General features: G+C 33.2%; 1 protein-coding gene across 1 annotated transcript; it reads left to right on the top strand.

Annotated features, from left to right (window-relative positions):
- The first annotated feature begins 213 nt into the window (after positions 1 to 213).
- Positions 214 to 16,281, top strand: LOC111899186 (probable methyltransferase PMT27). Its single transcript, XM_023895066.1, has 9 exons — positions 214 to 1,095; positions 1,267 to 1,599; positions 1,721 to 1,870; positions 2,067 to 2,337; positions 2,435 to 2,545; positions 15,148 to 15,322; positions 15,426 to 15,698; positions 15,789 to 15,983; positions 16,056 to 16,281. The coding sequence occupies exons 1-9, from the start codon at positions 214 to 216 to the stop codon at positions 16,279 to 16,281; spliced, it is 2,616 nt and encodes an 871-aa protein (XP_023750834.1).
- Positions 16,282 to 17,260: the final 979 nt, after the last annotated feature.

The raw sequence follows: 17,260 nt of genomic DNA, 5'->3' as shown, positions 1-17,260 counted from the left end.
GAATCCATGCCCCGCCCCGAACCCGCCCCGTTGCCATTCCTAACAAGAAGTCATAAAACACATGAGAAGGGCAACAAATATTTTTCCTGGTCCATTTATTTTGGATCTTGAGACTTTTCAACTCCACAAACGTTGCTGAATCTTCTCCTTGACATTTCATCAGGTCTTTTTCACCTTTTCAACTTTAGTCCCTCTTCCCCCCATGAAACAACAATGGCAATTGGAAAACCTCGTGCTAACAAGAGATCTTCCGGTATTTCATGTTCTTCTGCCGTGACAATGGCGGTGCTTGTGACGGTGTGTGTCTTAGGTGTCTGGATGCTAACCTCCAGTTCAGCTGTTTATCCATCGACCACCACTCAGATCAATAACTTGCGTGATGATACCTTGTCAGATATCAAACGTCGTTTTGTAAAGTTCCATCGAAAAATCCCCGATGACGCTAGTAAAGATAAACTTCTTGATCACACCACTAATGCTAGTGTTTCTGAAGACAATCATAGCGATTTTCTTATGGATGTTATGAAAAATGAAGATGAATCGAAATCACACAATGATCTGGAAAACATTCAAGAAAAGGGCAAAGATTACAAGCTCCAGGTGGATGAAAGCTCGGGTGAGGTTCGGTTTTCTAATATCGAAGTTGAACCTAAACAAGAAAGCATGGGCAATGATGTGGATGATGATGCCGAGAGTCTGAATGATAGTGATGCGGGAAAACAAGAGGCTGAGCAACTCCAAGAGGAAGCTATAGAAAAACAAGAAATGGAAATATCGACTACAGTAGTCAAAGATAGCCTGAATGGAATGGAAGGAGAAGCATCGGCTGAAGAGGAACAGAAGCAAATAACTCAAAAGATTAAAGAAAATACCATGACGAGGGGTGATCAAGATACTGGAAATGAATATGATCAACAAAGTGATATGGGGAACCAAGATGATAAACAAACAGAACCTGGTGGTGAAGATGACACGCAGGAATTGGAGGACAACAAGGAACAAGAAAGTGTCAATGAAGGAAAAGAAAAAAGCATGCAGAATCAAGAAGAGAAAGAAGAACAAGAAGAAGATAAAGAAGGAGAATCTCAACAAGGGGTGACGACTGATGATCAAGTTCAAGAAGATGATGATGAACCAATAAAATCTCACTCAATTGCATCCGAGACAAGAGCCCAAGCTGAAAATCGAGAAGAATTAGATGTTAGACAGAAAATGGAACAAGCTAAGATCCAAACCAACACAACCGAATTAGCTGAAGTTAAAGAGCGTTCTTCTCAGATACCACATGAATCAGAAACTCAGGTTGATCAACAAGAAGACCAAAAGGAGAGACAAGAAGAAGATACTAATGGTACTAGTGAGACTAGTAAGGTGGCAGATAACATTGACATGTACGGATACCAATGGAAGTTATGCAACGTAAAGGCTGGGACAAACTACATACCTTGTTTGGATAACGAGATAGCAATCAGAAATTTCCATCATTGGCAACACAACGAACACCACGAGAGACATTGCCCAAAGGAGACTCCCGATTGTCTTGTCCCTCTCCCAAGGGACTATAAGACACCTATTCCATGGCCTCAAAGTCGAGATAAAGTACCGATACTCTTATTTATAAAGCGCTTCTTTCTTAATTGGTGTTGGTGATTCTTTATAAGCTCTACTATTTGTACAATAAATCAGATTTATTTAACGAATATTAAGATATAAATGGCAGATATGGCTCCATAATGTGCCTAGCCAGGCCTTGTCAGATCTAAAGGGACGCCCGAACTCCGTGAAGGTAACAGGAGAAATCATCACTTTCCCTAGTGCTGAAACTCGGTTTACACATGGTGCTGGTCATTATATTGACTTCTTAGAAGAGGTGAGAGAACTTCGTATACAAAAGTATTCGCCAGTTTGAAGAACTATATATATATATATATATATATATATATATATATATATATATATATATATATATATATATATATATATATATATATATATATATATATATATATATATATATATATATATATATATATATAAGTTATAAAATATTTCTAAAATCAATATAGGCAGCGCCTGAGATTGCATGGGGGAAGCACACAAGAGTAATTCTTGATGTAGGATGTGGTATAGCGAATTTTGGAGGATACCTCTTCGATAAAGACGTTCTAGCAATGTCATTCGCCCCTAGAGATGACCATGAAGCTCAAATCCAATTCGCTTTGGAAAGAGGGATACCTGCGATTTCTGCCATCATGGGCTCTCAACGCCTTCCATTTCCTAGTAACGTTTTTGATCTGGTACATTGTGCTCATTGCAGAGTACCTTGGCACAAAGAAGGTTCTCCTCTCACCTTTCTGATCATATATTACCTTAAACACAGGTGTTACAATCTTTCACACCGTTTAAAGTAGATGTTGCTTTCGTTTCTTTTAAGGTGGCATCCTTCTTTTGGAGGTTAACCGTATGCTTCGTCCGGGAGGTTACTTTGTTTGGTCAGCAACACCAGTTTACCGAACACATGAAGAGGATATTCAAATATGGAAAGGTATTATTCGAAGTTTTCATATCAATTTCATACGTAATGATTATATTGTGCTTGGGATATAAGAGCAAAACCTATAAAATGTTGGTGATTTTAGTGTCACCATGTTATTTTAAGTAACTGGAACTAACATGTGAGCTAAGGGGTTTTATGATTTGTACTCTAATACATGTACGGGTTTGTGTGGAGTGCACGCATGTATAAGATCGAGTCAGAAGCCGGTTCGACGACTAGTCCAGGGTCCGGGGGCAGCGCCTTTGGCGGGGTCTAGAGGCAGCGCCCCTAGCGGGGTCCAAGGGGTAGAGCCCCTGGCTGGGGTCCCGCTGTCTGTTTGAATTCAGAATGGAAAATTCAATTTCTTGAGGGTGATTATGGTAAAACTAACGAAACTCGTTAGTTTTTGGTAACCCTAATCCGGATTAATATTACTTGCTTCCTAAGCAAGTAATGACGGCCCAACCCTAATGAAACCCTAATCGTGTTTAGTATATAAACAACTCTTCCTTTCCAGAAGACGGAGGTTTTTAGCTCTCGTTTTTCATCACACATTCACAGAACCTTTTAGCATAATAGCTTACGTTTTCTGTGCCTAGAAACGTAGGTGTGTGCTTGGATTATCGTTGGCTGAATTTCTTGTAACTCAGACATAAGGTAGAAATATCAGTTTGGAAAGTGATATCACGATCCAAGCTGGTATCCAGATCTCCACCGCAAACCCTAATTTTCCCAACATAAAATTCCGCCTTCTGTTCTCCTCCCATCATTGCACTTTCTACCATTAGTCGTACATCGGTCACCATTACATTCATTGGTAATTAAGAGACACTGCCACACCTTTTATATCGAACAAGTCTAACTGGAATTGCATCATTTGTTCTACCCACCTGTCTGTTTGAATTCAGAACCAAAAACATACAAATAAAGACAAAAAGAGAAAAATGATAGATGGAAGAAGAATTATGTGATTCACATGATTAGGTAATAGTGCTAGGTCCACACGTGTTTAGAGGGGTTTTATTATTTTGTAATAATGTTTACAATTACAATGAGATCTATACGTATAATGCAGGAACCGGTACTAGGTCCTAGTAGAAGCAATAAGGTCAAAAAGCAATCATATTTTACAACCCAACAATATCGCACTTGGAGACTTATCAACAACCTAAAAGTCTTCCAATGTGTGTAAGCTAGAATTAATTAATTAATATTGCTTTTGAAAACATTTAAGCATTTTAAATCTTAGTTGAGGAATTTGGGTCCCAAAAGTTCAAATTTAAACCGTTTTATTATCTAACATAAGTATAAGAGTGTGATCAATCCATATCAAAACAAAAAGTTAAGTTCTAACCATTACATAGGGTTTGGCGTTCTAAATAAGCATGTTCATTATTCGGATAAAACCGAATTATCCAATTGGACAATTTGGATTGAACTATTTGGTTCAGATATTTGGATTTTTGGATTGGTTTTCAACAAAACCGAATTATTATTTTGGATTTCGGATTGGTTTTGGTTTATAAAATAAGAACCGAATAGTCCAAAAAAAAAAACCGAATAAACATTTATTATTTATCTATTTATAATTATATATCTCTAATTATTTATTAATTTTATAATTTATTTTTTCAAATAGGAACGTTTCATCTGATAAAAAAACATTAATATGCATTTTCACTCAAAAGTTTTCTATCTATAAATTATTTAACTATAATATATCTTCTTATTAGTTGTTTATAAATTTCAAATCGCCACCAAGTAATTTGTTTTTGCTTCTTATGTAAAGTTTAGTAATATTATAATTATTGTCGTTTTAAAATGTTATGACTTTTGAAAACCGATTTATAAAAACTGATCCAACCGATTTGTAACCGGATCGGATCGGATTGGATTTAAATTTAGTTTGGACTATTTGGATCCATGTTTTGAAAACCAAAATCAATTTGGATTCACTTGATTGGATCGGATCAAATCGATTCATCCAAACGAACACCCCTAGTTCTAAATAGCCAAGCAATCTTCAAATAATCATCTACTTTATCTTCAATGTTGAGTATATGTAAAAGGTATAACATTATGGTTGGGGTCTAGTGAATAAATCATGACATAAACTCTTGAAGGGAATTGGATAATGGAAACACTCGACTCCCAAAATATTTCAAAAAAACATGAAAAGTGTTTATTATAATGGGACAAAAGTATTTAGAGTTAAGCATGTCAAACAATAATAAAACTTTATCACAACATAAATGCAATGCATAAGCTTCCAGATTTCCTAACCCAAGTTTCCTCTCTCAACAAAGCCCTTTCATACTAAGGGTCAACATTGTAGGAATGTCATAAATAAGATAGCGACATCACACCTAAAACATGTTTAAATGCCCAAAAATAAATCCTAATATTTTGTAAGCATATAATCATCCCACATGAAATATTGAATAGGTTTGTAACGCATATCCCATAAGTTATTATCTTATGTGGTAACTCATACAAAAAATCCCGTAACTAATAGCAAGATGTGGCAAATAGTATCGCATATGGGATTATCCCAAAAGTGGCATGGAAAGACTAAGTCAACGCATGCTAGGTGATATGAACATATATTATGCTCAAGTATGTTCATTCTAAATCATACAGTTTCCCCATAAAAATACCCTTTTGAGAATAGTTTTCATGAATGCACCAAGTATATATAATATCCACATAGCATTCAAGAGTTGTATTATATAGAGAAAGTAATTTCAAAACAATCTATAACTGTTTTGTTCTTCTGGTATTTAGTTACATTAGTCCTTAATATCACTTCACTTCTAACTTTTAAGCACAAACTAAAGAAAAAATAAGGAAGCTATGCAATCATTTTAAAATGAATTTGCTAAAGTTGAGATATCCATATTACAAACATCCATATTGTTGACATAGATATACATATTGCACATATAAATATCCATATTGTAGACATGGCCATATATCAGACATTTATATCCATACTGCACACATTTATACCCTGAACAATTACATTATAGTTTTGTCTAGATTTTATTTAAAGTTGTTCAAACCTCTTCCAACACCTCCTAAACTACATCTAATGATCCTAAATGTGTACTAACATCTTAAAAGTTTTTTAATACATTTATAATACATTATTTACACAAGGGTTAAGGATTCAATGACGTCTTAGAACTCCCAAAAACTTCATTATGATCAATAATTGTCACATGAACATCAAAATGGGATATAATCTCAAAATCATCAAAACACGGGAATACAATGGACTTTGCATGTTTAGATTTATGACATGAAGTTCTAACAAAGAGTTTGCTAGTTTATGTCATGATAAAACAAAAACTTTGTTGAAGTTATCAAGAAAATTTAAAAACTCAAACTAACTCCACTAATGATCATGTCTCCTGATGATAGTTTTATTAGATCACTTATACTTGAATTTATTATTGGTTGGGTTTGGAACTTCCAAATGGCATTCTAGCTCCAAATTAAAAAAATGTAAGGGTGATTTGAGTGTAGATTCATGAACACGTGATTAAAACAAAGTTATCAACTAATTCCGATGCTCTTAGTCAACATAAATTTTAAATTGTGGTAAATCCCCAAACCCTAGATTGATTTAAGAGGAAGAACAAGAAGGAGTTATACATTTAAGGCTTTCGGAGTAGGATTTTAACTCTAATCCTTTATAGGCACTTCTAAATGGATTTGAATATATCGTCCATCTAGAAGAAATTGATATTCCTCATCCTTCTTAAATCTAGATTTTATTATAATCTTTGACAACTTACACTTATGGCCGTTTTCTTTCAAGTTTTACACTAATAATACCACCTAACCTTAACAAGTCTTAGCAAGTTATATATTTTTCCTGTAAGAAAATGGAAAATCAACATCTTGACATTTTCAACTTATGTTTGGTCAAATCTAAGTTTCATAGAATTGATAGTTTTAGTCCCCGTTATCTTAATTCTATATTTGCACCCAATTTAACTTCATGATACTCTTTAAACTTTTAATTCAATTAAGATTAATTTATTTTGATTATTTTTTTAATTAATAAATATTTAATTTAACTATTTAAATTTTATTTTATTCTTTGAAAACTAAGTTGTACTAAAAAGGACTAAAATTCTAGGCCCATTATGCGGATGTTATATGTGTAACTTTCACTCTCTAGTTTTCCACCTTGTCACCAATATTTAGGAAGACCATTTTGAATTTCAGTATAGCTTTAACTTCTCCCTTCTCACCATCTTAGTAGACATATATGTTGGATTCTTATTACAAAGGATTTTCCTCAAAAACTCAATGTGTTTATTCTTATAAATATCATAAAATACATCGAACTACCCATTATTGATACATAGGAGCTATATTCATCTGTTCCTTTGCTTCATTTTTTGTTGTGAATGTATCTTTGAGAGCTTCAGTTGAATCCCCAAAGGTGTTTTTACGGATTTAGTATCATATATGATAAACTTCTTCAAAACTCAATGATCCTCATCAGTCAAATTCCTATTATTGGGACAAGGAAACTATATATATTAGGATGCTTCCAAATCACCTCTTTGGTACATCAATAGAACTGATGTTTATTTTATATGAATTATCTCATTTGGATGTGATATTGTGAAAATGTCATTACACTTTTTCTCCAAATGTTTTCAAAAGTGAAATTATATTTAGTGATTAAAGCAACTCTTTATAAAATATTCAACAGCACCTTTGCAAGGTCTTCTCCCTCCCATAGCATACCATAGTCACCATAGTCGGACCTATATCATCTTTGCTTCATTATTTTTCTTTCCTCTCATTTTCATTTTAAAATTTGGTTCCTCTTCAAAACATTTTCGTTATTTAAGTTTTTCATTATGGCATAAGTCTTCACTTTCCACATAAACATTATTTCTACAAATTATCTAAGAGGTTGCATTATCTTATGCGAACCCATTGTCATATCTTTTCTCTCCATCTACACCATAATCTCATATAAGTCCATCGAGCCACTTATTGATGATACTTATATCATCATATTGTTTGGGGATTCAATATGCAAAACTAACTCTAACCTATATTTCCTTTTTTATAGAAAAAAACTTGAGGAACTAATTGTTAAAAGCTCTTTATGTGTCTTGACTCTCTTCTTTCTTTAAACGCCCTCACAGATTCTTCTTGTCGTGCAGACTGATCTATCTAACTCTTCTTGAGTTATAAATAGATATATACTAACATATTCCACAAATAAACAATATCATAGTTGATGTTTTGCAATATTCCTTGACGAAAATTTGTTGCATGTTCTTATCTAAAGCATAAGAAATTTTCTCACTCTTATACAAAATATCAGTGCCTTTGTGAAATAATGGATTAGATTTGGTATAAATATCTTCAAACATAGTTATTTTTCCCCCTTTATCTTTCTACCATCCTAGTGTTTCATGCTTGCATGCAACATACATAAGACGACTTCCATTGTGAGCAAGAGAAGTTGCTTACAAATATTTATAAGTTCTATTTACCTTTAAAGAAGCACGAATTGTTTACATATTCACCAAAAAAATGCCCATTTCATGAGATTTATTTCTGTATTCGAACATTTAGGTTCATGCCTATCCTTTGCTGACTGAGGCATATCAAATTGGATATGTTTCGGTTGATCATATTGTGTATTCAAGCCTTTAGGTTAGAGTTTATGTGTAGGTCACCTTTTTTGAAATCAAGAAAACAAAACCAAGGAAATGGAATAGAGAATTAACGTTTTTAGGCGATATAAGCGACGTCCATGAAAAGTAATTATATATATATATCTTCTATTATTCACTTATTTCAAATTAGATACAGTAGGAACCCTAGCTGCAAATATTTGTAATCGTAAAACCCATAACAACAATATAGCGTAGATCTTAAACAACTAAATTCAACAAAAGAAAATGGGTCCATACCATAGGTGATGTGCCCCTAGCACCCGCTGTGGGTCATAAGAAAATAGGTCCACAAACAACCCTCCGCCTACTCCAAACACTTATCCCTTAGATCTCTCATTTCAAGTCTTTTCACTTTCATCCGGTCGACTCATAAATTCGTTGGGATCACAAAAATTCGAAGTTATGTTCTAACAATTCTCCACCCTGACTTGAGTTGTCTTCAAGCATCAAGGATTCCCAAGAATCGTCTCCTTCCAGCTAGTTTTCCACGTAGGGACTTACCTTTTAGGAACATTAACCAAGTCCAAGTAATTTTTTATGTTCTCTGCTGGTAGCGTATTTGTTAACATATTTGTCAAGTTCTCTTTGGTATCTATCTTCTAAATAGAGACCTTGTCTTCTTTAAGAACATCAAGACCAAGTTTAGTTTGATAGCACTAGCCTTCACCTTCTCCTGATAGATTGGATTCTTTTCTAGACTTAACTCACTCTGACTCTTACAATACAAAGTAGGCTTTCCTACCTTCTATAGAAGACTTTGAACAAAACCATATAGCCATACACACTCATTTATCCCTTCATTCATTGATATATGTTTTGATTCAATTATTCATAAGGAAATTGCATGTTGTAATATTGCCTTCCAACAAATAACACATCTAAATAAAGTAAAAATATAGTATGCCAATGATCTTCCTTTCACTAATTCAACACCATGATTCGAGTCTGCATAGCCAAACATACCATTGAAAAATTTATAATATCATAAACTAGAAGAATATTAAACTTTCCTTTCAAGTATTGCATATACTTGGTTGCTTCCTATTAATCATTCCCCATATTACTTATAAACTTGCTTACCAAACTAACTACATTAGCCAAATAAAGTCTAGAATATGCCTTAGTAATTTTTTATGTTCTCTACTGGTAGCGTATTTGTTAACATAGTGTTTTTTTTATACTTCATCAGCCAAACATAATAGAATTATGTTATGCCATTTCTCCATAATATCCCTCTTCGTATTTATAGACATCCTGTTCGGATGTTTCGCCTCTCCTTCTAATGTTTCCTCACAACCAAATTGAACCATAAGAACCTTCATCTTCACCTTCCACAATGTGAAGTCATTCGATTCGTTGAACTTATCCAAATTAAACTTGTAAAACAACATCCCTTCAATCATCAGATCAGACTGCTCGAATAATCATGTCTCTGATACCGCTTGTTATATAAGAAAGTAAATAAAATAATAGGGATAAATTAACGTGATTTGGTCGATGTAACTATTTAACATATGCGTTAACAATTTATATTACTTTCATTTATTGTGAAAATCATATATTTGGTTAGGGTTATTTGTATTTCCATGTCTCCCTTATATTTTGTATTATTTAATAGGAATCAGTTCAAGATGATAATTATATTAAAATTCTGATTCTTATATGATATCAACCAAGTTTTGATTTCTTTCCCTCCTCAACCCTAAAATCATTATTGACTCCCTCCTTTTTCCTATCGGGTTGTACCCATCCATGGTGCCTTCATCTTCCTCTAATGAGATCCCAAGGAATACTCATATTCACAATAGGAAAATTAAATTGTCCTCTTCCAAGTACCTACTTTGATGCAATCAAATCACTCCACTTCTCTCTTAGCAAAAGTAGCTCAGGTTTGTTCATGGTTCCAACCCTAGCTCAACCGCAAACCATTATCAATGAGGCCAAAGAATTTCCCAATCCAGCCTATACATCTTGGCTGGAAACTGATCAATGAATGCTTCTTCTTCTTCTTCAGTACTCTCTTAGATAATAAGTTATGGCTGAAGCACTTGGTCATTCTACTGTTTCTTATGTTTTGAATGCTCACGAGACTGCATATAGTTGAACATGCTCAAAATCAATAGGCCTTTTTCCATAATCTCAAGAAAGGTAATCTCTTTTTTTCAACTTTGGTAAATAATTTAAATCGTATTGTGATTCGTTGGTTATTATTGAGCAACCAGTGTCAGATTTGAACAAGTCTCATTGGTTTCTTTATGGTCTCGGACCAACTTTCCATGCCTTCTATAATTCCCACCATGCATCGTAGCTAAAACCATTTTTCGTGATTTACTTTCTTTAGAAGAAAGTCACAAGTTATTCATGGCATCACTACATGACCCCTATCGTAAAACAATTACCTTTAACACCACCAATAAATCATCTGTTTTGTTGTGTTCTTGTGGTTGTGGTCATGGATGTTCCAACTGTGGATGAGCCTCATCTTTTGTGGGTGGTGGTCGGGGACATCCTCCTCCATATTTTCAATTATGTATAAATAATGGCCATTATGAAAATCAATTCCTCGAATTAGCCACTTATAATTGATCATTTTCTAACTCGATAGCTAATCTAGTTCATTCGTTACATAGTTCCTACATGTAATATTCATTTATAGATTCATATGTTGGTTCTGGCACCATCACATATATGGACCCTTCCCCGTCTCATCTTGATTCTTCCGCTTTGTATTATGGCAAAGAAAATGTTACTTTTGGCAAAGGTAATATTGTACCTATTTCCGACATTGGTAGGACCTCTATTTGACCTAAATTGACATTAAGTGATGTTCTTATTGAGCCTAATCTAAGGAAGAATTTACTATTGGTCAATAATCTTACTAGTGATAAACTGGTTGATGTTTTATTTTCCCAGACTTATTTTGCTATTTAGGATCCATTTACCAAGTAAAATCTAGCAAAAGGGAAACATGAAGATGAGCTTTACATTCTGGGTTTTTTAAGCATATATTTCATCTTTAATTTCGCTTTCTAAGGCTTCATTGGAATTATGGCATAAACGTTTAGGTCATGTTGGTTTTGATGTTATTACTAGTTTGAATAAATTTGGTTATTTAAAACTTACATCTATTTTGCCTAAACCTAGTTTGTGTTAACCTTTTCGTCTTTCAAAAGCAGATCAATTACCTTTTACTTTAAATGAAAAACGATCTAAACATGTTCTTCATGTAGTACATTGTGACCTATGGGGACTGACTCCTATTACTTCAACAAAAGTTTATCATTTTTATTTCATGTTCACTAACGACTTCTCACTGTTTACATGGTTCTATCCATTACGGTCCAAATTTAATTTCTTTTCAATGCTTCAATCCTTTCTTGGTCTTGTTCATACCCAATTTTCAAAAAAGCTAAGGTATTGCAAAGTGATGGAAGTACTGAGTTCATGAATCATCAATTCAAGCAATTCTTCACATCCAAAACACTCATCATCAAATGTCATGTCCATATATTCCTAAAAAAAATAGATGTGTTGAACATAAACTCTTTCATTTAACCGAGATTGGTTTAGCCATGCTCTTTGGTGCCAATCATCTTGCAACTCTTTGGATCGATGCATTCTCTTCGACTACTATTAGCAAACGACTTCTTATAAAAATATTGGATGGAAAGACCCCTTTTGAACTCATGTTTCACTCTACTCTCACCTACAACGATTTCAAATAGATGGTTGTAGAGTGTTTCCTCACTTACAAGCCTACTCACCTCACAAGATTTCCCCTAGGAGTATCTTGTGTATTTTCAGTGGTCAGAGCACCAAGCATAAAGGCTACAAATGTTTAAATCCGGTCACCCCTCACATCAACATCACAAAGCACGTACGGTTTGATGAAATGGCATTTCCCTTTTCATGTGACACTTCATCCCCTAACATGGATGATTTTCTTCTAAGAATCTATGATGATGGTCCCACTCTAATGCCTACTCTACCAACTATGACTTCTCCTCCGGTTCTCGTTAAAAGTTCCCATTGTGTGGTCGTATATGGCATACGACGATTAGCCCTTATCGCCCTCTGCTGATATTGTCACCAAAACTGACTAGGATGGGTCCTCTATCTAAAATGAGTTAATCATTTCAAACTCACCTCGATCAGTAGTTGTTTTACCAACAGCACCTTCGGTCACTCTTGACACTTCGTCTCTTATCATGGTTACTCGTTTTCGTGCAGGTATCATCAAGCCTAAACATGTAATGAATCTTTTAGCAATTGATCCTAATAATCTTCTCCATGCTATACTTTCATTCCTTAATCCTAAAGGTTTTAAATATGCCTATAGGAATCAACATTGGTGCGATGCAATACATGAGGAATTAAAGGTGATATATTAAAACAAAACATGTGCTATAGTTCCATGTCCAAAGCCCTCTAATGTTGTTGGCTCCAAATGACTTTTTAGAACCAAATAAAAGTCAGATGGCTCAGTTGATCGATATAAAGCACGTCTTGTTGCATACGGATTTTCTCATATTCCAGATTTTGATTTTCTCACACACCTTTAGTCCAGTTGTCAAAGACACAACTATTCAAATGGTACTCTATTTTTGTTAAAATTGATGGATTATTCATTAGTTTGACGTAAAAAAATGCTTTTTAAAATGGGCATATGAGGGATATTTTTTTCTAGAGCAACCACTAGGTTTCAAGGATTCTTCACATCCTGATTATGTTTTTCGTTTGAATAAGGCATTGTATGGCCTCAAAAAAGCCCTAGATGCATGGCTTCAACGTCTTAGTATTTTTTGGTGCAATAAGGTTTTGTTTGTACTCGATACCTCCTTGGTCATCTTCAACGTGGATGTTGTAAACTTTACTTATTAGTATATGTCAATGATATCATACTTACCTATAATAATGAGTCCTCTATACATCGCTTCATTGATCGTCTACATCAAAGAATTCGCTATTAGAGATTTAGGAAAATTAACATATCTATTGAGACTTGAAGTTACTTATACGGATGATTGTGTGTTATTGAGCCAAACCATATATGGTCATGATATATTAATCCTGGTTGGTCTTCTTGATACTAAGGTGTTGTTTGTTATTTCGAAACGAAAACGACTGAAGTTTGCGGACCATATTTGCAACCCTCTGCAGTAGAAGAGGTGGACCAAATGGTTGCGACCTGTAAGAAAGAAGTTTGTTTGTTTTTAACCTCTACAAACTACTACAATAAACTGAAATTAACTATATAATAGTTAAAAATAAATCTAAAGAAAATATTTATTTAGTTTAATCATATGCAAATCAAATATAAAGATCATTGTGATGATATGATTTTTAAAGAGGTTTATATAAAAGAATTAAACATAATATTTGCTAAATAACAATAAATAAAATTGTTAATTTAGTCAAAAACATGTTCATTTTTGTTAAAATTTGGAAGACGATGGTTATTTGGAAGACGATGGTTATTATCCTTATACTAATAAAAGAGTAGTTTTAATCTTCTTTTGTCATGTGTCACTATAATATTATGTCATGTGTCAAAGAGATATATTAGGCAATCATTATCACAATTAATGAGGTTAAAGGTTTTTAAATAATAGATTGTAAAATTTTTATAGAAACATTTACTTTTTTAATTATATGTTAAATTTGAAGTTATAACTAACTTTAAAATTTGGTATATCTCTTAATTAATAATTTATTTAAAATAATTGATTAATAATTATGAATTTTTTGTTATGAAAACTGAATCAATTTTATAACCGTGATTTTTACGGGTTATAAATTAGTTAAAATATAAACATGTTGTTGAAAAAAAATTAAAATAAATCTAAGTTGAATAATATAACTTAAAGTAAGTGGGAATTGGTTTCAACAGGATGGTCCAGTGCTGAGTCACGCAACATATACGCAACAATTTTTAAGTTAAAGTCTTTCAAAAAAACAAATAGATATGTCTTATGTTGTCAAATAAGCCAATCAATTCCTTCATTTCCAACGGTTGATCGTTGTCAGTTGGTTAAACGACTTTTAAGTTGTGTTAAGGGCAATGTCAGTCACGACTTACACTTCACTTATCCAACAAAGTCATTGTTGGTCATCTACTCTAATGTCGATTGGGCGGTTGCATCGAGACTCGTCGCTTTACTTACGGTTATTCTATCAACCTACATTATCACACTCTAGCTGTGAATTTGAACACCGTGCAATGGCAAACGAGGTTGTACAAATTATCTGGCTAACCCATCTACTTTGTGACCTCAATGTATTGCCTGCGGATTGTCCCATTTTATTATGTGAAAATCAAAGTGCCATTTTTCTTTGTCAAAATCTGATTAATTACACGCAGAAGCAAAGACATTCATATAGATTATCACTTTGTATGTTAGTCGGTATCTTCTGAAAAACTTCCACAAAGTTTGTGCCTACACTTAGAGATGTTATTCTAATTTATTGTATGTGAGTTGGTATCTTCTGAAAAACTTCCACAAAGTTTGTACCTACACTTTGAGATACGAGTTAACATTTTATGTTATTCTAATTTATTGTAAAAATCGTATATTTACTTAGGGTTATGTTTATTTCATATATTCCCTTTGTTTTGTATTATCTAAAAGTTATCAATTAATACGATAATTACACTTAAAACTTTGATTCCTATAGTAACATATGTCCACACGGGAAGAACAAAATTTTTTCTTTGATCGGTCGGATTGTAAACTCGTTCAGATCGTCAATTCCAAATAACACTCTAACACTGACAAATAATTATATGATGTAATATCTATATATAATGTTTGTAATTTCTATTTATTTATCCAATATGCAATAAAGAGAAAAGTTCCAATCCTAAAATAACTTTAATAAATATCCAACACTTAGAGATGTCTGCTTTAACGGTCGCAATGTGCTGGAAGCTTGTCACCATCAAGAAGGACAAACTAAATGCAATCAGTGTCGCAGTCTACCACAAACCTGACTCAAATGAATGCTATCATCTAAGAAAGACGCAGCAACCTCCCATGTGTGAACTCAATGATGATCCCGATGCTGCCTGGTATGACTTCGCTTTTGAAGTTAATGCATCTTATTTTGGAGAATCAGACGGAGTAATGTCAAACTTAAACTTACATGAGCTGGAATTATGTTATGTTTCTTAGGTACGAACCTCTACATGCATGCATGCACGAGGTGCCGATGGGGGAGACATACAGAGGTTCACATTGGCCCGAGGAATGGCCAGACCGAGTTCAAAAGCCTCCGTACTGGTTAAATAAATCCCAGATCGCGATTTCTGGAAAACCAACAGCAAACGACTTTATAGCTGATTATGAGCATTGGAAACAGGTGATTAGCAAATCATATATGAGTAAGCTTGGGATTAACTGGTCCAGTTTACGAAATGTTATGGACATGAGAGCTACGTATGGTGGGTAAGTGTTAAAGACTAATCACTCGTCTTTGAAACTTGCCTATTCCTGTGATCGATGATCAATCCCTAAGTAATTAACCAATGTTTACAGGTTCGCTGCAGCAGTTAAGGACCTAAATTTATGGGTACTAAATGTGGTGAACATAGATTCTCCGGATACACTCCCATTAATATTTGAGAGGGGTTTGTTTGGCATTTATCATGATTGGTGTGAGTCTTTTAGCACATATCCTCGGACTTATGATCTTCTCCATGCAGACTATCTGTTTTCCAACCTGAAAAGCAGGTGATTTCAGTTGATAAATTTTGCATAGGTAAGTTAACCGATTATTACATGAACTATGATATGTTTATGTAGGTGCAACATTAAATCTGTAATGGCAGAAGTTGATAGAATTTTAAGACCAGGAGGAAATTTGATCGCTCGGGATGAGTCCAGCATGATAATGGAAATCGAGAAAGTACTGAAATCACTACATTGGGAAGTTAATTCAACGTTTACAAATAAACAAGAGGGAATAATCAGTGGTCGAAAGTCGATCTGGAGGCCAAGCATATACACAGCTCCTTTTTTATTCGAATGAGCTTCTACAATCTTTAGATTAATGCTCCTATCCGGTGAAGAAATGAAGAGGTATACATAGAGGCTGATGTATTGAAATACATGTTTTTTCTAATTGATTGTAGATGGTAGTGTGAGTGAATAGGTACTAGGTGAGCTTTGGTTTAACAAATATATATATATATATATATATATATATATATATATATATATATATATATATATATATATATATATATATATATATATATATATATATAAGGGTAGGTTATATTATTTTTAATAACTATTGTGTGACAGAATGTATAGATCTGGACCACCGAATGAATAGAATCAACAGTAATGATCTGAGGGTCTATGATATTACCATAGAGTAGCATGTATCATATAATCACACAAATTTCAGCAAAAATGTATTTTGGTCAATTAACCTATTATAAAAAAGGAAATTTTCGGATTTTAAGGGATCATTTCCCTTATTTTTTAAAAATCTGAATTTTTTAAATTAATTCTAATGAAATTTTAATATTATTTTTAATAATAACCGATTTCAGTCTGTCGGAATAACAAAAAGTCAATAATAAACTAGTAAATATATATGTGGTATTATTCTTGTAGAATATGATTTCATTTAAGATATTTTTTATAATAAACATGCTTAAAGAAATATACAACATATTATCAAAAATAATATTTTTTAAAGAATACAGATTACATTTATTCTTAAATATTAAAACTAAAAAGGGTTAAAAAAAATCAAAATTTTAAAAAAAACACTATTTCATTCCAAAAGAATATTGTTAAGAAACACTTTATACATTTTAGCATAAATACATTTTACAAAAATACACTCTAGTTCTCCATGTTTTTTTTTTTCCACATCAATGAGGGTCTTTTCAAAACCTAAATCTACAAAAAAAAATAATAATAAAAAAAAAAAAAAAATAAAAATAAAAAATTACAAAAATGGTCCCTGTGGTTTGCCAAAAGTCATAAAGTCA

The sequence above is a fragment of the Lactuca sativa genome, chromosome 4 (genome assembly GCF_002870075.4).
Source record: "Lactuca sativa cultivar Salinas chromosome 4, Lsat_Salinas_v11, whole genome shotgun sequence".
Classification (NCBI taxonomy): Eukaryota; Viridiplantae; Streptophyta; class Magnoliopsida; order Asterales; family Asteraceae; genus Lactuca; species Lactuca sativa.
Note: the sequence above shows the minus strand (reverse complement) of the source record. Positions and strands in the feature narration are given on the sequence as shown.